Below are 23,966 nucleotides of genomic sequence, written 5' to 3'. Positions count from 1 at the left end.
CAGGTTTATTTTTTCCCCTAAGCATTTTTTTTGTTAGAAGGCGACTGAAGAACCAAAGAGAAGACAGGGAGAACTGTCAGACTGAACCGTGTGGACCTCATTGTTACCCAGCTGACGAGCAGCTCTTAATAGGCAGCAGCAAAGGCCAGAGCACTGAAGACAGAAGCCAGTGTGTGAAACTATTGTGTGTCGTGGTGCTTTTCTGCCTCTTTTAAAACTCATACTGTTCAGTTTTACAGGTTTGATCAAAGCACTGGTTTGGTGTCGCCAGAGTTTACAGCCGACACTGAAATCATTCAGCAGGTGCAGCACTGCTGGTTTGATCTTTGGCTCCTTTTAGATGTACGATTTTGACTGTCAAGTCTAAATCTGCTCCTCATGTGCAGGTCTGCACCTTTTATGGCAGCTCCGCCTCCATCGGTGTGTGAATGTAGGTGTTCGTGGGTGTGAGGCTTTGTAAAGCACTTTGCAATGTTCTCGGATAAAGGCACAGCATAATAACACAGCCTGTTGAACAATCTATTAATCTATTAAAATTAATCACAATTTAGTCCTGACGTTGTCCAGTCTAAAGTCTAGAAAATGGTTTTATTGATCACTGACAAGTCTGACTTAAATACAACACTGGCCTCCAGCCAGTACATTGCTATACTCAATAAAACTAAATCTGACAGGATGATTTTTGATAGCAGGAAATCTAATTCTAAATTTAATTTATGTGTAATTGCTGGTTTTGATGGCACGTTTTGCAAACACTTGGGCCTGTGGCTTGACTGAACTCTCATTTAAATGCCATATTGTGAAGAAAATGAACCTCGGTGTTTCTTACAGCTCCAGGAACTTGCGTCATCTTACCAATATTGGATTATGCTGATGTTGTATGTCAGGCTGCTGCCAACGCTAATCACTACAGTTGTAATATAGTAATATAGCATGCAGATTTGTTCTTGTCTGTCCTCTTCATAATACATTACAGTGTACAATGTATGCAACTATTAATTTGCCCCCCCTCATCACAACAAGACAGCAACATTGTCTGAAGTTTATTTTTAAATGTAAACATTTCAATTACCATCTAAATTTAAAAGACTTTATGGTACCTTTCTCCTCCAATTATCAGTTAAGACAATCTATATGCCTACAGCTCTTAATTTTCTATTCTATCATCTCCCTGTAAATATTTAGTCCATATCTTGTCTTGGTTTATTTATAAGTCCATAAGAACACCTTTATAATTATGCTTTATAACTTTCTTACTAAAATTAATACGATTCTGTAATCCATTTTCATGCTCTGCTTGGAGTATGTTCTCCTGATTTTGTACATCTTATTATTATTATTATTATTTTGTTATTGTTTCTCACTTTCTCTATTGTTTAATTACCCTGCTGTCAATTTTGTTTTTGTTAATTGTGTTTAAATTAGAGGACTCCTTTGAAACCAAGACCTCAAGGCTTTATTCCTAATGAAGAATTTCCAAGAAATATCAGTGACTGACTGCCACTAAGTCTCCTCCTGCCTCTTTAGCAGTGCAGGGACCTTTTCCCCTCCAAGTCCACTTCTCCTTGCACTCTCATCCATCTGCCCCAATAAGTAATTACATGCTGCTGGGTGGTAATTAGTTGGTGGGGCGTTGGCCGAGCCTCGTGGGCTTCACCTATCTTTTATGCACTGAGGAACTTCTGTGACGTGCCGCTTGTCGTTAGCTGTACCATGTAGCGTCGTCATGTCATCTTACAGTTGTAGCAAGTCAGCACAGATGTGTAATTAAGGAAGCTGGCGCAGCAGAGCGGCCACTCAAAGCAATATCCCCAAGAGGATTATGGCCTAAGAATTGAGGCATTGTCACAGTGTCTCTCTCTCTCTCTCTCTCTCTCTCTCTCACTCACTCACACACACACACACACACACACACACACACACACACACACACACACACACACACACACATACAAAGTGTTTATCTATTGGGGCTCATGTGTGCTGGATTGCTTGTTTACAAAGTTGCCAGAGAAGAAATAAGTATGTAATTGCAGAAGCTGAAGTGAATGAAGCAAAATCCTGGAGTAAAGACTTGTCTCCAGGAAATAAAATCATGCCCTCAGAAACTGGTCTTGCATTAGTATCTTAAAGGAATTGTTCTACTCTTTAGAAAGTACACAGTTTTTTTACACCACATAGAAAGACTGACACCGCTCTCATGTCTGTATGGTAAATATGTGGCTGTAGCCAACAGCCAGTTAGCTTAGCATGAAGACGATAGGTAGAAACAGTAGTCTGTCCAGATCTGTCTATCAGCACCTCTGTAGTTTACAGATGAAGATAGAAATGTTAGATTGTGAGCTTTTGACACATGCTGGTTGTGGTTACATTCACAGAGAGTCAGCTGTTCCCACCTGTTTCCAGTCTTCATGTTTCGCCATCCTCCAAGTAAGCATCTGTGGCCATGTAGCAGTACACTTACAAGAAACATCCTCGAAAGAGTGAGAGTTTGGTTAGGGTTAGGAAAAGATCTCAGGAGGTGTGCTGCATGGTCTACAAGACTGGGTTCCTTCTCAATAAACCTCCTGCGAGCTGTGGCTTTATATTATCACTCAAGGTGGTGAATAATCGCATTTCCCAAAATGTTGAAGAATGGCTTGAAATGCACTTTACTCAAGCCAAACAGTGTAAAAGTATCAATCATCCCAGTTTGAATAACGTTACTCTGAATCATCATATATTGTATAACCCCAATGACCGATCCACGGTGTGTAGTAGCACAGTTTGTATACCTCCACAAGCAGCATAAAAAGTTTGAATAGATCTTTACAAAGTGATTTATGACTACAGCTGCCCTTGACCTATTTGAAGGACCGATTTAGGGATGCTGAGTAGATATGTACCTATTCTTAGGTAACATTACATAAACCAGAGATGAATGTGGTTGCTCTCCAACACTTGCTGGCTCACTGAGTTTAGGTGTCAGTAATTTATAGAACATGAAAAAGAGGACATTTTTTATATATAAAAAAAACTGGACAGGGTATCAAATCGTGAACAGCCATTGTTTCTAGGACAATTTGTTTTGTAAAAAGCAACAGTTATCAGTGCTTCATAATGAAGCCCATGAACACATGCAGCAGACTGCACAGCGGAAATATCGCAGTTTCTCCGTGTTGAATCTGGGGAGCAGCATCAGCAGTGATGCACAGTTCACACATAAAACCTCCTCTGCAAGTTGATAGATCCGACTAATGCCTGTCTCTTTCTATAATTCCACAGTGACAGTTTAGTTGCTGCTCACTGCACACCATGGAAAGGTTGTCACCGCTCAGAAAAGACATCCCCTGTGGACTGCTTTCTGCTTAGCCTGGCCAATTAAAGCTCTAGATTGTGGAAAGCGCCGTAGCAGCTGCTTAATACTCCTCCCTCTTAGGGCTCGCTCTCGGTGGAATCAGGAGAATTCAGACTGATATCTGTGTGTGTGTGTGTGTGTGTGTGTGTGTGTGTGTGCATGCGTGCATGCGCATGTCAGCTGCCACTCTGATTGGCAATCATAAAATCTGGAGTTTGATGGTTTCAATTAAGCAGTAAGAATTAAGTCAGTTACCACGCAGTGAAATTTGATGCTGATTAACTGACTTTTGCGTAGAATTAGCAAATGAATATGCATAAATATTTCCATAAACATGTAGTTACTACTAATCAGTATATATTTAATGTGGGGCTTTAATCCTCCGTTTACACAGTGTTGGCCACCAGGTATCCATGAGATTCCTCTGCAGTAATTAAAGGGTTTCTGAGTCATTTCCAATGATATGAATGCAAACTCGATCAAACTGACTAATAAGGGGGAAAAAATTAGCAAAGTCAAAATGTAGACAATTTTAGGATGTATTGCATGCGTTCACATCATTCACCATCGGCCTTTTCTTTACCTATACACTTGTACTGTTCCACAACCATAATGACAAATGGACATGATGAAGAGATGGTTGAGCCCATTAGACAGGACTGCAGGAGTGTGTTGGGAATATCCAGTATCTACAGAGAATAGGCTATATAGCAGCACAATAATGCACTGTGAAGCTCCCATGTTGTTCTTGAGAGGAGCCGAGTCAGCTACAGTATCTGTTTTTTGTTTTGTTTTTTTCTTTTTAAAAATACGTTATGTTCTATTCATCAGATCCTGAAAAAATAGTGGAACTCGGTGAAAGTCCCTCAGTTAATTTTTATCTTATTTTACCACCAGACTGAATAAGCCGCTGTGTACCCTGTTTTAAAAGAGAAGAAGTGAAGAGACTGTACTGTGTTTAAAAGTTTCTTCCACTGGCAAGACAAGTAGCCAAACTGTCTAACCAAGAAGCCACACTGCTGCAAGAACCTGCTTCAGCTTATCAAGGTCACACGCGTCTAGCAACCGAGGGAGAGTGTGACATCGAACTATCATCAAGATTAATATATGTGTAGGTATGCAGAACAGAGAGCGGGCGCTGGGGGACATAATAAAGCAAGAAAACAGCACGTGGTACAGGCCTTCTGCTGGAGAGCTGTCCATGGTGCTGAAAGCAAGGCAGGAAACAAAACATGTTTCGCTGCTGGCGTCATATGGTCTGCATTATGTTAATAATAATCCACCAGCATGCAATCATGGATCTTCATCAGGTTCTGGAGGCATTTCTCCATCTGCAGCTTCACAAGCAGGGCATTGCACTAAGACGAACATGCAATGAGCAGGTGAAGGGACGTATGAACGGGCGCTGACAATCGTCCAGTGTTTTATTGGATTTGACACGAGGTTCAAACCAACATCGGACCTGAATAAAGATTTAATATAAATGCAATTTTCATATGCATATATCATATGATGTCCTCTAACTTGAAATATCTTATACACTAATAGAGAAAGTAAATATTAATAGAGAGAGCACATTAAGTATAGAACATTAGGTTGGGTTCATCTGCATTTTACTCAAAATCAGTTGCATAATGTTGTAATCTACTGTATATAACCTTTCTTAATATTTTAAAATTGCTTTTACCTCTGTTTTACATTAAATATTTTGAACAGAGTGCAGTCACTTTAATGTTATATGTTAATGTTAATGTATATATATATATATATATATATATATATATATATATATATATACCGTTTACACAGTGATAGCATACATGTATATATGTTATCACATCAACCATCCAGTTAAAGCTATTGGTTACATGGGAATTAAACACTAGCCTCTGTGCTCTTTTTAATCTCCAGTCAGCTGTTTTTATATCTTGCTGTCTGCAGCCCAGGATACTGACTCATTCAGCCAACCACATCAATAGTCCTGACCGGCACCAGACAATCACACCCAGGGGAATTTAATTTAGCCCCGAAATTGAGTCTACACCAAAGTCTGATTCATGTTTACTTTGAACTTCTAAACTAGTCCTGAATTCAGCCTCTAAAGCTTTGACATTCGTTCAAAGAACTAAACAGACTTTGACTCTAGTGCAAAAGAAACATTGGCACCAAACCACAGATTAAATATGATCATCCTGACTGGATGATTTGAGCAAAAAATGTCACTCACAAATGAGAAGATCAACCAGTTCTTCTAACGCATTTTTATGTCCCCCTTCTCACAGATAGTAACTTCCTGTTGGGTAACGCCCAGGGCCACCGTGGCTACCCCATTGTCTACTGCTCAGATGGCTTCTGTGAACTAACAGGCTTCACAAGAACTGAGGTGATGCAGAAGAACTGCAGCTGCCGCTTCCTGTACGGGACTGACACCAGCGAGCACGTGGCCCAGCAGATGGTGAAGGCTCTGGAGGGCCGAGAGGAGTACCAGGCCGAGGTCCACTTCTACAAGAAGAATGGTGGGTGCACCACAAGCAGGATGGGGAGGAGACTGGGAAAGCCTTTTTCTGCATAACGTGTTGATCTCAGGACATACTTTGCTTCATTCAGAAGTAAAAAAGGTCATCTGGCAATTAACATTCTTGTCATCTTTTGTTCAGCTGATCAAAGCCTTCAGTTAACTGGGCTGTTTCCTAGATCCTGTTCTAGTTTGATCAGGCTGTGATCATCTGTTCAGTTTCAGGAGTGAAAATTAAATTGTAAGATTTGTTTTTATTATTATTTTTTGGTCTCGACATCCTGAAGAGCACATTTATTTTTAGATGAGAACTGAACATTACGGTCCAATTATAAAACTCCACAGTGCTGCACAATTTCTAACACAGCAGGCCAGCAGCTCAGTACAGGCTCTTATGTTAGAGTTCATGCTCATTTTTGTTAATACAAAACCATCAGATTGAGTTGCTGTCAGATCATTTTATTGATTTCTTCAAAAGGTGCAAGAAGGGGTGAACTTATAAACATTAAACACTTGAGATAACAAGCTTCACGTCACCCTCAAACACATCATTCCGTATTTTATTCATGTATGGAAATGCAGGACAGACTGTCTCCTTGTGTGTTAATTACAGATATTCAAATCCTGAATTTAGCTATTTCCTTCTGATTTCTAGTTAATCCTTCTGGCAAAGTCTTGGTCTCAAACAATATCTCAAAGAGAACATACAACACTGTTTAAGCCTCCCTGATTGGCACACAAGGATTAAGTTCCCTCAACAGACCCAAACCTGCAGCCTCCAAGTGTGTGAACTGCTAATTACACTGGTGGATTACCGAATCTGTACTGTAGCTGAAAAACGCAGGGTTTTTTTTGAGAGAATAAGCAGTACAGCAATGCCACTCCAACTAATGAGGGGAAAGGCAAAGTCATTTGTAATACTTCCAAAAATTAAGATCATGCAGTTTCAGACAGATAAGGAAAAGAGAACAAAGACAGATAGATGGCAGATATTCATGACGGGTGCAGCTTCTGCAGGATTTTCATGATAAGGTCAGATGTTAATATAAATGCAGGAGACACACACACACACACACACACACACACACAGTCCTCCCAAGTGTCTGCTTGCTGCTTGCAAAAGCACAAACTGCACACAAATGGCTTCTCTCTATTTGTATTTACACCCACAGCCTTGTGCTAAAACACCACCATCTACACTGTTTTCCTCCCCTCTATCCCTGTCTGTGCCTAACACACACAGAAATGACACTAAAGGAGATGTGAAACATCTGTTTGGTTGCAGAGCACAGTTTCTGCAGAGTTGCTAATGAGCACACTATGGCAAGGTCTTGGATCTGTGGTGCTCCTTCCCTTCCCAACTTGTTATCACCATCCCTCTCACTTGCTCTTTGTCTCCAGGTCTCCTGAACATGATCCATATCCAGTTTGTGGAATATTTTTTACAAAGGGTATGCTGTAATTGACAATTATCCACGGCTCAGACATGCTGAGAGCTGATATGACAGGGAAAATCGCAGGCCTGGATGTGTCTGTTGGGGATTTGCATTCATTCACCAAAAGAGATCAAATTAAGCCTGCTGTAAACAACCATTTCTGATTTTGTTTCAGGTGTGGCTTTCTGGTGTCTCTTAGACATTGTGCCCATTAAGAACGAGAAGGGCGAAATGGTCCTCTTCCTCTTCTCATTCAAGGACATCACTGACACCCATGGAAAGGGCCACCACAGCAGCAAGAAGGAGGGTAGGTTGCAGGCCCTGTTTACAAAACTTCCCCCTTATTTGCTTACTTTGAGTGTGATTTATGAGTGGACCATCCTCTGGCCCCGGCTTTCATTTCCTCCGTGCGCTCTTGTTCATCACTGTCACATTGTACTCGGCAGTTTTGCCTGGGCTGACTTTCGTTCACTGAACTCAAACAATGTTTTTGCAATGAGGAGTTTCATTTCGGCAAGAGTGTTTTGTCAAGTGGAACATGGACACGGTCTGCTGCAAATACCAGGCACTATGCCAGGGGAAACGTACATATTCAGGCTCATAAAGCAGACAGAGTTCAGACATAGCATTAAACATGGCATTAAAATACACGAGATTCTCCTCTTTTTGTTTTCTGCGAAATTTCTGGATCTAGCTGACAATGCACTGACCTGAGTGACTGTGTGACAGGTTCAGAAGACAAGAGGCACAGGAGGAAGAGCGGCTCTCACTTCAGCGAGGCCAGGAAGCGTGGACGCACCATGTTGTACCAGCTCACCAGCCAGTTTTCAAGAGGAGGCAAAAGAGAGGTCAACCTGGGTGGCGTGAGTACTTTTCCCACCATGAAATAGCTCCTGGTGCGGCTGTGATGGTGTTTTTATGGGTGCCCTGTCGTATCCCCTAAGAAAACAAACAGACAAGAGTTACTTAGACATGCAGCACCCTCAGTCCCCATCTTGAATTATTAATGCTGATATCTAAAAGATGAGTTTTTAGGAAGACAATATGAGGGAAGTCTTGACCCAGATTTCCCAGAGTGAGGCTTATCTCGGTGGAAATTTCAATTTCAAATGGGTTTTCTATTTTAATCTTGCTTCTTTTCTTTTTTCTTTTTTTTTTTTTTTTTTAAATCTTTTTGCCCTTGACTTGAAAGCTGTAAATTGACAAACAGTAGCAAGGTCACTGTGACGATGGTTGCTGGGAGGTACAAGATGGTTGTCACGGACAGCGAGGTGTTACAGGTCAAAGGGGAAGCTGGATGCATCATCATCATCATCATCATCATCACTTTTTTGGGGACTGTCTGGATGTGTTAACGCCTTGCCAGTTGGAACTCTGGGATATAGGTCAATGTGCCATCAGCACGTTCCCCTAAATGACCCATAGGTCCAAATGAGACTGCTGTGTCTCATACTTCTGTACAGTATCACATTTATGTGTAACCCACTGGATAATGTTCAGAAGTCAGCTAAAACAGGCTCATTCCATATGGATTTCAGACGCTTTCCAATCCTCTTAAGTTAACCGTGTCGTTTTTCTCGTGACTTGTTCGCCTTCATCTGCACTTCAAGTGTGTTTGCATTTCAAGTACCTTGAGAGGTTATTTGTTGTGGTGTAATACATCCCAGCTATGGTCCATTTAATTGCCACTTGTCTTATTTCTACAGGACAAATGCCTTTTTAGATTTTGAATAATAAATGCACTCTCCAAGCAATGTTATTCATGAGAACAGGCTCCAGTTTTGCTCTCTAACCGGAGCAGTTTTTTCTTGCGAAACACCATTTTAAGATAATCCCACTCCCTCTCTCCCTCTCTCCCTCCCTCCCTCCCTCCTGCCCTCCCTGCAGCGGCTCAGTTACCAACTGGGTCTGTACTCAAACCTGTCCTTCACAATGTGGTGTTTCATCCCAGGAGGCTGAAAGCAATTCAGAACTTTTCAGGGGTTAAATTAAAATGGGGGGAAAAAAAATGTGAAAGCCTGTGAGACATGTGTAATTCAGGAGGCTAATAACATAGCATTAGAACAAGAAAAACATGGAGGACAAAAAAGGATTTTGTGTATTTTTTGGAGATTCGTTTACCTTTTTAGGTGCTGGTAGAAGTGAAAACATTTCAACACAACGATTTCATTTTGCCATTAATATTGAGAGGCTCATAAAAATTTACCAGAGTAGCACTATTTTTTTAATGTGCTTCTGCCATTTTAAAGACACTGTTCCTTACCGGGCACCAAATCATGAGGTTCCATTCCTCAGTGCTGATGCATGTATTGTTAACATGCTAACTAAAACATGATTAAAATGACATTAAAACTGCCCTTTGCTGATATGATTAGTCAACTGACAGAAAGTAAATTGCTGGAAATTAGATGAGATTTTGCTGTTTTTATATATATATATCAACATTAAGAACTTTCAAATAAAACTGCAGTGAGATGTGAAAAGAAAGTGATTAATACCCTCACATGAACCTCTGCTGTCACTTTCAGCCCAGACCTGCAGGTGCCTTCATGGAGATCAATGCACTACACCTCACCCCACGTTTGCCAAACCTCCTGCTGCCGTGCTTCCAATCCCACCTACTTACAGATGGCACCGTACATTGTTCTAATAATACACACACATGCACTTCCACAAACACATTTACACATATACAGCAGACATGCAAATGATGGCTTGCCCTCTGAGCTGAGCGGAGACAAACATATGGCAAAACGTCAACACACTCAAAATCAGATGCACAATATTTATTATTTAAATTTTATTCCAGGTCTGTAAGCCTGAGACTGTAATTATGCACAAACAGTTCCTCTTTCATATAGAGAGATGTAAAAATATTCTATAATCAGAGTTAATGTGTTCACAGCCCACTCTCATTCCCTCTCTTTTTCACACACCCACACATACGTTGAAATGACACTTTCCCATAGCCTCCACTGGTCAGCCGTTCCACCTTAAAGTGTTTATTAATTCCCATTGAGATTTGAATTTCTTTTTCCAAGGTAGACCTTCCTCTTCACAAGGAGTTGAACAGGTTGCAAACGAACAACCTCTAATTCACAATTTGACATATAAATCATAATAAGCATGATCACAATCCACAGCTTAATCAATATCCTGCACTTTAGTCCAAACAAACTTTTTCAGCTTTTGAGCCACTTTTCAGTGAATTCACTTGCAGGAGAAAAGCACTTTTGCCTAATTTATTTATAACCTTAGGGACTGGTAGTAGCATCGAGCACACAGTAATTTCCAGCAGGAGCATGTATTCAGAACAAGCCTGTGATCATGTAGTTTATTAAAATGTGCAGACAGCCAATATGTTTTTGGATGCCAAAACAAAAAACATTTACTAATTAGAATATAAATCAGATATATTTCTGTAGGTGTTGTTGCTGTGATTCTATAAAAGTTTTTGGAAAATCTTTATCATGTAGGCCTGTCACCAGAGTGGAATAGATACAGTGGAGTTTGCATGGGAATATGAGATTCAAAGTGATAATAACATTCAACATGTTCCAGATTAAGCATGTGAGTGCTTGTTTGTTTACATGCATGGTCTTACCCTCCGCATTGTGTCTTCATGTTATATTTTGTACATGTTTCATGATAATATGGGTGTCCATACAGTAGTAAGCTAATATAAAACAGACATTTTCTGCAAGTGCATCCGAGTTTTTATGGGACACAATAACACTGGAGTGCAGATGGCACATTTCATTTCCTAAAATTGCCTCTTCAGAAAACACAATACCAGTTCTGAGTGAAGTTGCTTCTGCTGATATTAAAAGGATAGTAAAACAAATACATAAATCAAAAAAAAAAAAAAATTAAAAGTTAGATGGACACAGACAGACAGATGTGAAAACAAAGCTACATTATCACCAGGAATTCATTGTGACAGCAGTGTTAATGCAATATACTCACCGATACATATCTGCAAAGGAAGGAGTTGCATAGAAGAGGAAAAACACAGCAGTAAAGCAGAATAGCAAATTAAATTTTACAGGATGTTTTTAAGCACCAATACAATGTATGTTCAGAATCAGTTTTGCTTTTACCACTTTCCAAATCCGCATGGGCGTTACATTAAAACTGAGGTAACCATAGCAACAGCAGCCGTTTAGGAAGTCAAACTTAAATGAGCTAATTCTGATTGATGTAGTTTAACAATAAGGTTAAATTAAACTTGCTACAAAGGAAAAAAAAAATACACCAAATGGCTGACTATTGGAACGTTATCTTTCAGGTTAGCAAGAGACATGAAATTCTGTATTTTTTGAGTTATCCTGAAATATGTACTGCACTGTATGTAAACATGTACAGTTTACAAATCAGTTTAGCAGACCAAACTGTGCCCACGCAGTTTGCTAATCTGACACGGGGGGCTCCGTGTGTCTCCGCATCTCTCATCCTCATCATTTTCAGTGCCCTCAGTTCCTCCCTGTTCTGTGAAGCTATAAGCTACCCTTCTCTTTCTCTGCTGCTTTAACACATTTCCTCTCTGTCTCCATCTGTCACTCTAACCTCATCTTCTTTTGGCTTCATCCCTCTGGATCCACGCTGCCCCGCGTGCTGTCTGTCAGTCTGTAGCCCCCAGTTTCTTCCACTTTTCAATGATCTCTCCCTCTTCCTGTTTCTTTGCCACTGCAGCTCAGCTATTGAAGCCCTCCATCCACACCAATGCTTTATTTTTCACAGTACAATGTTAAAGTACTTGTACTTCACTAGAGGATTTATGCATCAGTAAAGTTAATGCTTTACTGATGCATACTAACATCATGATTAGGTTAATAAATTATTACTTTACTGATATATATATATATATATATATAGGCTTATTTACACTACAGTTTTATATATGACAGATGAGGATTTTACATAAAACCTTTACATAACCTGACCAGTTTATAAAGATTAAAGATTAATTCCAATTCATGTAGTCAATAGAGTGTGTGTTTTACTGATAATACCTCTGAGGTTTTGAGTGCAGGACTTGCAGTACATGCAGTAGAGTATGGTATGTGGTATTTCTACTTTAACTGAAGTAAAGACTCGAAACACTTCTTTCACCACTGCCATCCACCCACTCGGACTATGTCTATATTTTTCCCATTCTGTTTTCCATCTCCTTTCACTTTGTCTTTCTGTCTGTCTCACAGTAGCAGTTAGCTAACAATGTGATCCTCTGCCTCCAGATCACAGCCAACCAGATCTATTCTGACTAGATCTCTATTTGTAGCCCATCAGAGGGGGTGACTGTCTTCCACACACTACATCACCTCCTTAAAAACATGTCAAGCTTGGATTTTATGTTTTTTTTCTGAGGTCTCCTCACCAAAACACAAACGCTCTCTGAGAACAAGTTGTTTTGTCTGTTCTGGCAATTTAGATGCTGTCACCCCATGAGCTTAGCAGCTACTGTAACCAATCCAAGGCACACTGACAAGCAGCTCAGACTTGATTTCAAGCATTTCCCAGGGGAGAGCCACTCTTGCCTCTTTTCACTTTAATGCACTTGTCAAAGGGCTATGAAAGAAAAAAAAAACAGTGCAACCTGGAGGCATTTTTTAAGATTCGATGCAAATACGTCTTTGACTGACTGTGGACTACAGAGCTCATACTTTGTGTCCATGGCATCTGTTTGGCATATCACTTTCCCTCAGTTTGTGTTTTCTTCTTTTTTTTTTCCTCTCGACTCACAAACACATATTCAGTGATTGTTTATCTTTACTCTCTTACAGCAACACAATTCAGTGGAGGAGGGAAAAGGGATTATTGAAATTGAAGATCACGCTATAAAATCTAGTTGTTGTTAGTGATCTGACAATCGCATGAGAACGAGATGAATCAGAGTCAACTGAGAGTGGTTGTGTTATCTTTCCTGTTGCTCAAAAGGAATCACTTGTAAAAAAAAAAAAAAAAAAAAAAAGTTTAAGGTGGGTAAGCCATTCTGGAGAACGATTATTGATATTTGCACTCAACACTTGATCAGATACACCCCTCCATTCAGTGCTCCAGAAGCTCCGTCCCCTGTGCAATATTTACCATCCATCCCGCTCCCCTTATCCCCCTTCCCCTTGTCATGCGCATGAACATGAACGCCACCTGTTGCCAGTTTGGCTGCAATTACGATGCGTTGTTCGGTCTGTGCCATTTTGTTTGCTTCCCATTTACAGAGCCACGGCTGTGTTGTACAAACATGGATTTTTTTTGTTTTTTTCAAGCCCGCACAAAGATCTAGCGGACCACGAGAAGATATTTGCTGATATTTTTTTGATTAGAATGGCTCACTCCTCCTTTAAGTAGTATTTTGGGGTATAAATTAAAGGCCAATGATCCTGTGCAGTAGTCTAGATACTGTCTTCACATGGCAAGCCACGTGCATCCTCTTTCCGCATCAAGGACAGGCTTTTATCAGTGCAACAGCCCAAAGGATGATGGGAGATGTAGTTTGGAGCAGTGAGCTCTTGGCTATAGTGTGACTTAATGAAGTGAGAAGACCAGCTGTAGCTGTGTGACATGCAGTCCCATGTGTCCCCACAGTGCTGGGCTTTTCTTTTCTAATCACTGGACGTGCTCGGCTGACCTTCTCAAGTGCCAAAGGTCAGATGGCCTTCCTGACCTTTGTGATGTAAGGCAAATTAAAAAAAAAAAAAAAACAGCCCAGCTTTTGCTGACATAGCTTGAACTATCAGCCACAGCTGTTGATGACAGTGAGCAAAGTCTTTCCTTCTCTGCGGTGGACTACACCCGCTGCAGTTACAAATGTCTGGAATACTGTGATAAATTCATGTACCCTTTGACCAGAAAGTGTATCGTTGTTCTCTTGTCCACTGTCTCCCAATTACTTTCAAATATTCTGCCTGTTCCCTCCAAGTCAGCCAAGCAGCTTAAGGGCCCTTACAAGGAAATCTCAAGTAAAAATTGTATTAACCAGGCTCTCTTGTTGCTTACCCACACCTGTTTGTGAAGTGGCCACATTGTTCCTGGATGGATTACTGCTCATTTATCTCCCCTTTCTTTTCCTCTCTCTCCACTGTCAAAGGTAATAGCTTCTTCTGCCTCCAAAACATGGTTAAGGCTATTATATGCCAAGTGCATGGCCCCATTTGAAGAGCTGCAGTCTCATTACATGCCGAATGGACTCCCCCACCTCATCAGCAATAGCAGCTCATTCTTTCAGCAATTGGATTTTCTCCATAAAAAAAATTAAATGAGTTGCATGAATAAGTGACTTTCAGAAATAAAATCAGCTGATGTGTCTTTTTTCCCTCGTTTTCTTATAATGGCTCAACTGACATTGTGTGATAGCACCTGAAACTTAAAGCACTAAGGACATTTGGAGGGATGAAGTCAAGCCAAGGCCAAGTCATGTATGAAATTATCGGCCCTCATTGGTGGTAATAAGTTTCCCCCTCACTGACCACAGTTTTATCGCTGTCACATTGCACTGATAATGCTTGGCCATTTAAATGCTTTATCCCTGTTTATAGAAGGCTGTCAAGAATAGATAACCAGCAGCATTACCGGATCTGTTTCACTTGAGTTACCTACCGTACTGAATCATCAGCGGTCAGAGCACAAGAGAGAGTGTTGACATTTATATTGTCTGTTTCTGCAAAATTTTGGCACTGCAATGCCTGTCTGATTATCATTTATTTTCACAGCAGTCTACCTCGTGACCATCTGGTTATTTAGCTATTCATTTGTGCAGCTTCCCTAATGTACTTTGTGTGTGTTGCATGTTTATCACCATAAAATTTCAAGAGGCTGTTTTGTGTCTACCTGTTCTCTTACAGAACATTATTGACAAGCCTTCAATACCGGAGTACAAGGTGGCAGCAGTGCAGAAGTCACGCTTCATTCTGCTCCACTACAGTGTGTCCAAAGCCCTGTGGGACTGGCTCATTCTGTTGGCCACCTTCTACGTGGCTGTCACTGTGCCCTACAATGTCAGCTTCACGCCATACGACGACACCGTCACAGCCGCACGCTCCACAATTGTCAGCGACATTGTTGTGGAAATGCTCTTTATTTTAGGTGAGTATTGGTAGAAGATGCTGGCTCTTCTGGTTGCTGGTTCTTCCCAATGTTCTTGAGCTGTGTTCATCTAATTGCTAAATAGAAGCACCGTCAAGAAGATTCAGGTCCATCCACTAATCTTGTGTGTCATATTGGTAATAATGCTTTGAAAATTCATCCAACATTCGTCCATTTTCTTGCTAGTGTAGTGAGTTCATGTCAGATTGCTGAGTTTGTGGTCCCTCAAACAGGGAATGAACGGAGAGGAGACCAGCCATGCTAAGAGGCAATCAGTTAATTAAAATTTCTTTTTTGAAGTCATGTGAAAAATTGATGGATTGCGTATTATAAAACTGAAGCAGCTTCATTGGAGAGGACGGTTTTCAGTTTTGATTATCTTTAGAGCTAACACTGGTCTGCACATTGCCACACGTGCCCTTTAAAATTTAAAAATCTCTATATTACCAGCATCATGATCATCACCTTACCTTTTTATTCTCCTAACTGAAATTCTACTGAGTGACAAGCTATCGACTCTGCAAATATCGACAGCTTGGATGACAGATGAGGTTTTGCTTCATCAGACACACACACACACCCTGTTATATGCTTGCCACATTCTGGCACTAAGGGTAGATGATCTTTCCATCAAACTCACTGATCCATATGGATGCCTTAAAGCGATGACATATTCCAGGTCCATACATCACTTACAAGTGAACCACTGGGACTGAGCTTGTGACACTTCATCATTCATCTTTCCTCACTGCATCTGTTTTATTTTATCAGCTAGTTGAATGAATATAAATATGACTACCTGTAAATTGCCTTTTATTCAAAAAGAAAAAGACTTTCACCTTTTGCCTTTGCAGATATTATCCTGAACTTCCGCACCACCTATGTGAGCCAGTCAGGGCAGGTGGTGTACGAGTCACGCTCCATTTGCATTCATTATGCCACCACGTGGTTCTTTGTGGACCTGGTGGCTGCCCTGCCCTTTGACCTGCTGTATGCCTTCAACATCACAGTGGTGAGTGCGACTCAACATTAATATGTTGTGCAGGATTTTTGTCACTCTGTGACCGCTGACACAAGCTGCAAATTGACGATACATACAGTCTTTGGAAATACACTACCTTGCACCTATTGTGACTGCCTGTGTGACAGCTACTCCGTACATGGTGATTTTTAAACAGGATAAGCTCATTTGTTTGAGAAAAACAAGTCATTGTTTGTCCAAGTTGTGACATTCAGCTGTGTCTATGTGTAGTCAAAGAGTGTTTCCAGATACACCAATGCAGAAGGATTCACTTTCTCTCCTTTTCTGTCACTATGCCCCCTCCATACTTGCCTCTCCTCTTCAGACCTCCTTGGTCCACCTGCTCAAGACTGTACGCCTGCTGCGTCTCCTTCGACTACTTCAGAAGCTGGATCGCTACTCCCAGTACAGCGCCATGGTGCTGACCTTACTGATGTCTGTGTTTGCCCTTCTGGCACACTGGATGGCCTGTATCTGGTACATGATTGGACGTAAGGAGATAGAGACCAATGAGAACTGGGAGATTGGTGAGTGTCACTGAGGCTTTGCTGTGGTATGAAGGTCAGGTTTGGTGTGGGAAAAATTCCTTCTCTGCGCAGGGTAAATGAAGTAATAGTTTTAACTAAGTGCCAACATTAATTCAATGTACTTGTACTAATCTAATTTTTGCCAAACTGCTCATAACTTGCATAACTTCATTCAGAAACCATATGTGCTGTATAAGACAGTTGTTTCCTTGTTGAAATAGGCAGAAATTCCTACATTCCTTGATTTTGCTAAAACATTGAGCATACATTTGTTGTGTCACCACACATCTATAAATAGTAGCGGCTCACCTATCGGGATGTCTAGCCCTGCTCAGCAGTGAGATGGTGCTGGCGCTCTAATGAGGACTGACTGAAACCAGATCAAAAGCTGATACAAAAATGACTGGTGGAAAGCAGCTCACTAATGTCTTGTTTGTGTCACAGTTTGAAAATGGTTCAACATGGAGAACAGCAAAAATCCATAACCAAAAACTGACAGGGTTTTCTATTCCATATATAAATCCAAGAATTCAGATCAAGGAATATAACAATGTTTAGGCTTTAATTAACACAAAAAAGGAATGCAAACAAGTGATGATCTTAATCTTGCAGTGTAGCTGTTATAGACGATTTTTAAACAACCACAAACAGCGACATACATTCTGTGATGTACTGTAGGATGTAGAAAAATTAAACATCTGGCCCGGTCTGCTGTGCAACGTGTGTGTCTCTGTGTGATTGTGCATACTTATGGAGGCTAGGTCATACCTGCTAATTAACACACAGCCTTATTTATCCCTGGAGGAGCCAATCTAATTCTGCCCTGTCCTGCACTGACACGCCAGCCTCCTCACACTGCTGGAAATCTTCTTCCAAGACACATAAACTCTCTTCCTCTCTCTCACACACACACATGCAGACCCAAACATACACTTTTTTTCTCCCTGTGACAAGGTATTACAGTATTACCATCCTGCTACTGCCATCTATCTCTGAGCTAACAGAAGACATAACGATAGCATGAATCATAATGTTTGGACATTGTCTCATGCTCTGGCTGCTTCTTCAAGGGTGGCTCCATGAGTTGGGCAAACGTCTGGAGACACCCTACATTAACAGCACGGTGGGCGGCCCGACAGTGCGCAGCTCCTACATCGCTGCCCTTTACTTCACCCTCAGCAGCCTGACCAGTGTGGGCTTTGGCAATGTGTGTGCCAACACCGATGCTGAGAAGATCTTCTCCATCTGCACTATGCTCGTCGGCGGTACGTCTGACACTGGGGTACACTCTCCCTCTGGCATCCTGGCATGACAGAGCCTCTGTTTGGCATGCCAGAGCAACAAATTCAGCAGGAAGTGGGTTGGATGGTTTGGCTGGCCTTTAAGACGCAGCTTGTTGCTGTCATTATATACCAATAAACAGATTATTTTAGCTGAGGTGGCAAATATTGTGCAACAACCCAGAAGATAATTGTTGTTTGTTTATTTTCTTCTGATTTCTTTTCAAAGAAGTGATACAAACAGAACTGTAAATTACTGTGGCACCCGTGTGGATCAATAACTAAATACATGGCAACATGACTGGGGGGGGGTGTTCCATACAGAATTTTCATTTTAAAGCAGGAAGTGTTTTAAAGGAGTGAAAAGTAAAAGTCCCATTAAAAAGTTATTTTTTCTTTTGTTGCAACTGAAGAAACAGCCTTCGGAGGGAAATTTCAGCTTGTGTTATTTTTACTAAAAATTCAGCCTTTATATTATTATTATATTATTATCTGCTTCTGTTTCTCACACAGCGCTGATGCATGCCCTGGTGTTCGGTAACGTGACCGCCATCATCCAGCGTATGTACTCACGACGCTCTCTCTACCACACACGCATGAAGGACCTGAAGGACTTCATCCGTGTCCACCGTCTGCCCCAGCAGCTCAAACAACGCATGCTGGAGTACTTCCAGACCACATGGTCTGTCAACAATGGTATAGATGCCAACGAGGTAGGAGTCCCTCTCACTGTTGTTGTCATGTAATCCTTTTTGCACATGGTGCCGCCTGCCCTCAAGAAAGTTCAGGTTAATATTTAGATAATGCTTGAAGACTGACATCTGCTCTACATTCAGTCCTTTGCAGCTGTAGTCATTTATGATCTTTCACAACACATCCCAACACACAACTCCGCCTGAACACCAACCATTGACATCCTATTGAAATTCAAAAGAGGATAACTGGTGGCAACACAGTCCATTCCCTAATTACCAATCAGTGTCACACCTCATTACATCTGTCACACATCCTCAGCTCCTGCACGACTTCCCAGATGAGCTGCGGGCCGACATCGCCATGCATCTGAATAAGGACATCCTCCAGCTGCCGGTCTTTAAGGGGGCCAGTCGTGGCTGCCTGCGCTCGCTCTCCCTCCATATAAAAACCTCCTTCTGCGTCCCTGGAGAGTACCTCATCCGTCAGGGCGATGCGCTGCATGCCAGCTACTTTGTCTGCTCCGGGTCTCTGGAGGTCCTGAAAGACAATATGGTGCTGGCAATATTAGGTTTGTATTTTGGTCTATCACCACATTTAAGGTGTTAATGTGGGTCAAGAAAGTTAATATTTATTATTTTGATTTCAGGAAAAGGGGACCTCATTGGGTCTGACCTGCCTGGAACAGACCAGGTGATAAAGACCAATGCTGACGTGAAGGCCCTGACCTATTGTGACCTCCAGTACATCAGTGTGCGTGGCCTGAGGGAGGTGCTGGAACTCTACCCCGAGTATGCCAGTGTGTTCGCCTCCGACATCCACAATAACCTCACCTACAACCTGCGTGAGGGCAGCCAGGATGAGGTACAAAATACACTCCTACACAAAGAAAACCATCTTTGCTTAGGGTTCCTTTTCCCACAATGAAACCTGTTGCAGTCACATATTTAAACTTTTTTTTTGGTGGTTGGGCAAAAGTGGAAATCTAAAGCTATCACTTTAGGCTCAGTTGATCCTGAACATAATTGGCAGATTAATCAATAATGAAAATAATCATTAGTGGCAGCCCTATTGTATGTTTAAACACACAACCTTCCTTCAACATGATTTCAACTTCAGCAGTGGATTTCAATCTGTACAGTTAAATGTTGGTGCAAAAGAGTAAGTAAGCTGTCGCTCTTTGATTCTCAAGGGCTAACAAACCTCTTACAGCTTGAAATCTTCTCCTGTTACATGTCATTGTGTTGATCCCGTTTGCTCACTAAAATGGACCCAAATATCTGTTTTAAAATACAAGAAGTGACCATTGTTGTAGTATTGTTGTATCTCAACAGAATCTACAACCTTACCATTCCTGCCTCCATTTGTCTGACTGGGGAACAGAGCATACGACACACTAAACAACACATTTGCACCCCCTAAGGTGCCTTTGTCACTCTCCTTGACACTTGTTCTACCACAGCAACCAAAGGGCTGTTGGGGGCTTGATTGTCACACCAATTACCATGCGTGGGTGCCACTGTCAGGCAGCCGTATCACTTCCCCGGTGCCACCCCAAAGCACAGCAGGATGACATTACACCCAGAAACCGGCCTCCTCTCAGTACTGCATGTTACCTCTCACAGTTATTTAAGAAAGCATTACGTAAGGCAAAATAATCCTCCGTCTGTGAAGACAAGGCACCTGATGATGTTACACATGTAGCCATCTTTTCAGATATTGTTATATAATCTGATTAAAGGTACTTCAGGTACATCTTGTAAAAATTGAATTATTTTATTAATTACAGAAAGAGTGCTACAAAGTTCAACAGCTGTGCAGTGTGGCATTTTGCTGAACCATACGATCAAAACAAATTGCTGCCAAGATGTCTTCGATGTGTGACTGACAAAACTGACAAAGCTCCCCAAAGACATTTCCAATCTTATTCGTATGTTCAGTCTTATATTTGGTACTGGCTTTAAGCATTTCTCTTGGTTCCCACAGGCCGTCCCATGTGTTTGAAGGTTTTGTTGCTCATTAGATGCTCATTTTGTATGTTTGTTTGTTTGGTTGGTTTTTTTTTGGTTTGGAAAATGAAGAACAGGACATCTGTGGTGATTGTTTTAATTATCGGATGTCTTTTTGTCAGTCAGGCTGAGAGAAAACAGCTTCAGTCGTGCTGACAAGGGCTTCAAAAACATAATGAAAATAAATTATTATGTTTAACTCCAAAAAAAGACTTCATAGCTCAAATTTGGCACCTTATGGAGTCCATGAATATATGGCTGATTATTATAGCCAAGTTAACTTTCATAAACTGTCAGTGAAAAATCTGGTGTGTGTGTAGATTTCATAAGCACACTCATGAACATACAGGTACACTTCTCTGGGGTGTGGCTGATCACGAAAAACCAGCTCTCAGTTTCTCTCACACCATCTGCTCCGAGTTTATGCTCAAGTGCAAAGCCAGGCCACCGGCGCTCACTGACAGGATGAAGGAGTGTTCAGGTACCTGGTCAAGCTGCCAGGTCCCACAGACTCCTGACATACACACACACACACACACAAATACAGATACAGACAGATTTCATGCACCTCCTCACAGTGGGTGGTTTGAGGTGGGAGTTGCTGTAGGATGGGAGATTGTCTTATACTCAAGAGATACTTGAGATTGTATGCTGACTGTACAGCAACCAGTCAACTGTGGTGAAATACTGCCAAAGAAACAGATTGTAGGAATGCCTATTACAGTATAAAGTATCCAAATGGGACTACTTTATCTTGTCTAAAAGGGAAAAACCCAGACTGCCAGACGGAAAATGAGAATATTTTTTTTTTGTCAACTCTGTCGTTTGTTTTCAACTTTTATTGCAGCGGTGTCAATTAAATTTTTTTCTGTAAGTTTTGGTACAGAACATTAAACTCTTCAACCTGCTTTGATATTGACATTTCAAGCTCGCATTTTACAACCGTAGCAAAGTGTCCTTCCTGGAGCATCTTAAAATTCCAATAACTTAACACTGATTGATCACCAACTTTCTAAGAAAATAAAAAAAACAATATAAATTGGTATTGTTTTTAAAGCAGCTTTAATCAATATATTGAAATAACAATGTATGCAATGGCATTTTAAAAATCATTTGACGGTGTGACAGGGCTCGTTGATAGTCATATAAACTAATGAATGAACCAGCACCCAAATCTTCAGCTTCCCAGAGCTTTCCTGTCACTTTCTGTTCATTGTTTTGCTGTCCAGCGCTGCAGCTTTACTGTTTTAGTTCACTCTTACTGCTCTCATAACATTGTTTTCAGCACCAGCAGCTCTAAAAACCCCTTCTTCCCTACCTGTGACACCAATGGGTGGCAGACAGACATGGCTAGTGGCTAGTGGCTCACCTTTAGCAACTTAAGTGCCTGATAATTCCCTTAGGACTTGATAGAGACTAATGCTACTCTATAACTGTTGGATGTGTAATGATATGTCAAAGTCTTGTTTACAGCTTCTTTCTACAGCTCCCAAGTGGCCAAAAAAATTGTTATTGTAGGTTTATGATCAGGTTGAATGATTCTGTATGCGCTCAGTCAAAGATGTGAGGGCATGGCTTATTTCTTAAGGGAAGTTTGGGGAGGTAAAGAATAACTGTGGTGTTCTGGGGAGACTGGGAAGGTCATTCCATCACCAGGGAGCCAGCACTGAGTCAAAATTTGTTGCACTGTAATGACTATGTCGCCACAGGGAGAGCAAGGAAGTCAGTAGTCATGGAGTGTAAGGAACAAGCCGAGAAGCCTCATATGACAACAACAGTTTAACAAAGTTGACAAAGTGGTAACCAGTGGTGGCAGTGCACATGTTGTATGAGATAACAATACCAACCAGGAGCGTTTCACTTTCTACCCACAACATGTGGTTTTAGAAGGTTGTTCATATGGCGTAGGCTGATTTGCTTTCTTGTATTTCAGGTTGTGTTTTACTGATGCCCAGACTGATCCCATGAAATGAGCTCCGGATTTTAAATACATGACAAGTGCACATGATACAAAACTCTTGAGACTCAAGTGACTACAATGGCTTTGTAAGAAGCATGTGTTCTTATAAAAAGGCATGCATGTGCCAGCACGAGATATCACACTAGTGAGTGACAGGAAAAACTTTTCAACTAAGTCCCTGCAAACCCACTTTGCTATGTGGGACACTTGTGGCATTGGTGCCCCATTAATTGATATTGATGTTCAGTTAACGTCATTTGGCACCAATATTTCATGCTGGCTAGTTAATCATTCCATGTTGCTCCAGGGTTAGTTTTTCCCTTATGAGGGGAATTCGTCCCTGCTTTGAATAGACTCACAAATTTGTCCCCTCTGCCTCTCACATAGCACCACCATCTTAAGAAATGCAAATTTTCACAGCTCGGGTTATATTTTTGCTTTAATTGCCCTTTTAGTAGTGCTGATTTTTTCTTTTTTTAACTATTGATTGCTTCAATGAAGGATTAAAATTAACACATAGCCTCAGTGAAATGGTTTCCTGCTTCATAGAACATTACTGGCACAATACTAGAAGAGCAACAGACTGCGGCTTGTGTTGTCACATTAAGCCACGTCGCCAGGAGCACATTTGTCACACAGTTTCATTTGCCATCCAGCTGGTGATTATGGCAAATTGTTAGCAATTTCTTCACACGCCAGAAGAAAGACAAACTTTTGCTGAAATCCCCCCTGCAAACGAGTGTAAAAAGGATCTGTTCTGTGGTACAGCTTGTGTGTAAAACAGGCCAAGGTCGTTCAAAGCAAAAGGAAAGAGGGATTCCTGCAGATAAAACAGTAAATAACAGATTAAAAATTTATGTTATACATTTTTGCAAATGCCAAGACATCACTGAAATTACTCAAAAGTTCGCTGTGACATGTAGAAGCACAATGGGGCTGTTTTTGTGTGAGTGGCTCTTGGTTTTGTTTACCCCATGCACACCTGTGAGGACACACATGCACGTGTGGAAAATTAGGTTTTAATAAATTTATATATTAATTTGCTGATATATAAATTGATAGACTAAATTATAAATGAATTAATTTTTGTATTACAGTGGCCGGTG

At 41.1% G+C, this 23,966-nt stretch overlaps 1 protein-coding gene across 3 annotated transcripts in view; it reads left to right on the top strand.

Annotated features, from left to right (window-relative positions):
- The window catches only part of LOC124053025 (potassium voltage-gated channel subfamily H member 4-like), a 35,524-nt gene that overhangs the window by 5,512 nt on the left and 6,046 nt on the right, over nucleotides 1-23,966 (top strand). For all 3 annotated transcript variants that reach the window (XM_046377937.1, XM_046377936.1, XM_046377938.1), the window contains exons 2-11: nucleotides 5,620-5,853; nucleotides 7,464-7,595; nucleotides 8,018-8,151; nucleotides 15,130-15,370; nucleotides 16,225-16,382; nucleotides 16,717-16,918; nucleotides 17,989-18,183; nucleotides 18,712-18,911; nucleotides 19,213-19,462; nucleotides 19,541-19,755. In XM_046377937.1, the coding sequence (XP_046233893.1) occupies nucleotides 5,620-5,853; nucleotides 7,464-7,595; nucleotides 8,018-8,151; nucleotides 15,130-15,370; nucleotides 16,225-16,382; nucleotides 16,717-16,918; nucleotides 17,989-18,183; nucleotides 18,712-18,911; nucleotides 19,213-19,462; nucleotides 19,541-19,755 (1,961 nt within the window). The remainder of the gene's footprint in view (nucleotides 1-5,619; nucleotides 5,854-7,463; nucleotides 7,596-8,017; nucleotides 8,152-15,129; nucleotides 15,371-16,224; nucleotides 16,383-16,716; nucleotides 16,919-17,988; nucleotides 18,184-18,711; nucleotides 18,912-19,212; nucleotides 19,463-19,540; nucleotides 19,756-23,966) is intronic.

This window comes from Scatophagus argus, chromosome 21 (genome assembly GCF_020382885.2).
Source record: "Scatophagus argus isolate fScaArg1 chromosome 21, fScaArg1.pri, whole genome shotgun sequence".
Taxonomy (NCBI): domain Eukaryota; kingdom Metazoa; phylum Chordata; class Actinopteri; family Scatophagidae; genus Scatophagus; species Scatophagus argus.
This window is presented reverse-complemented; position numbering and strand designations above follow the sequence as displayed.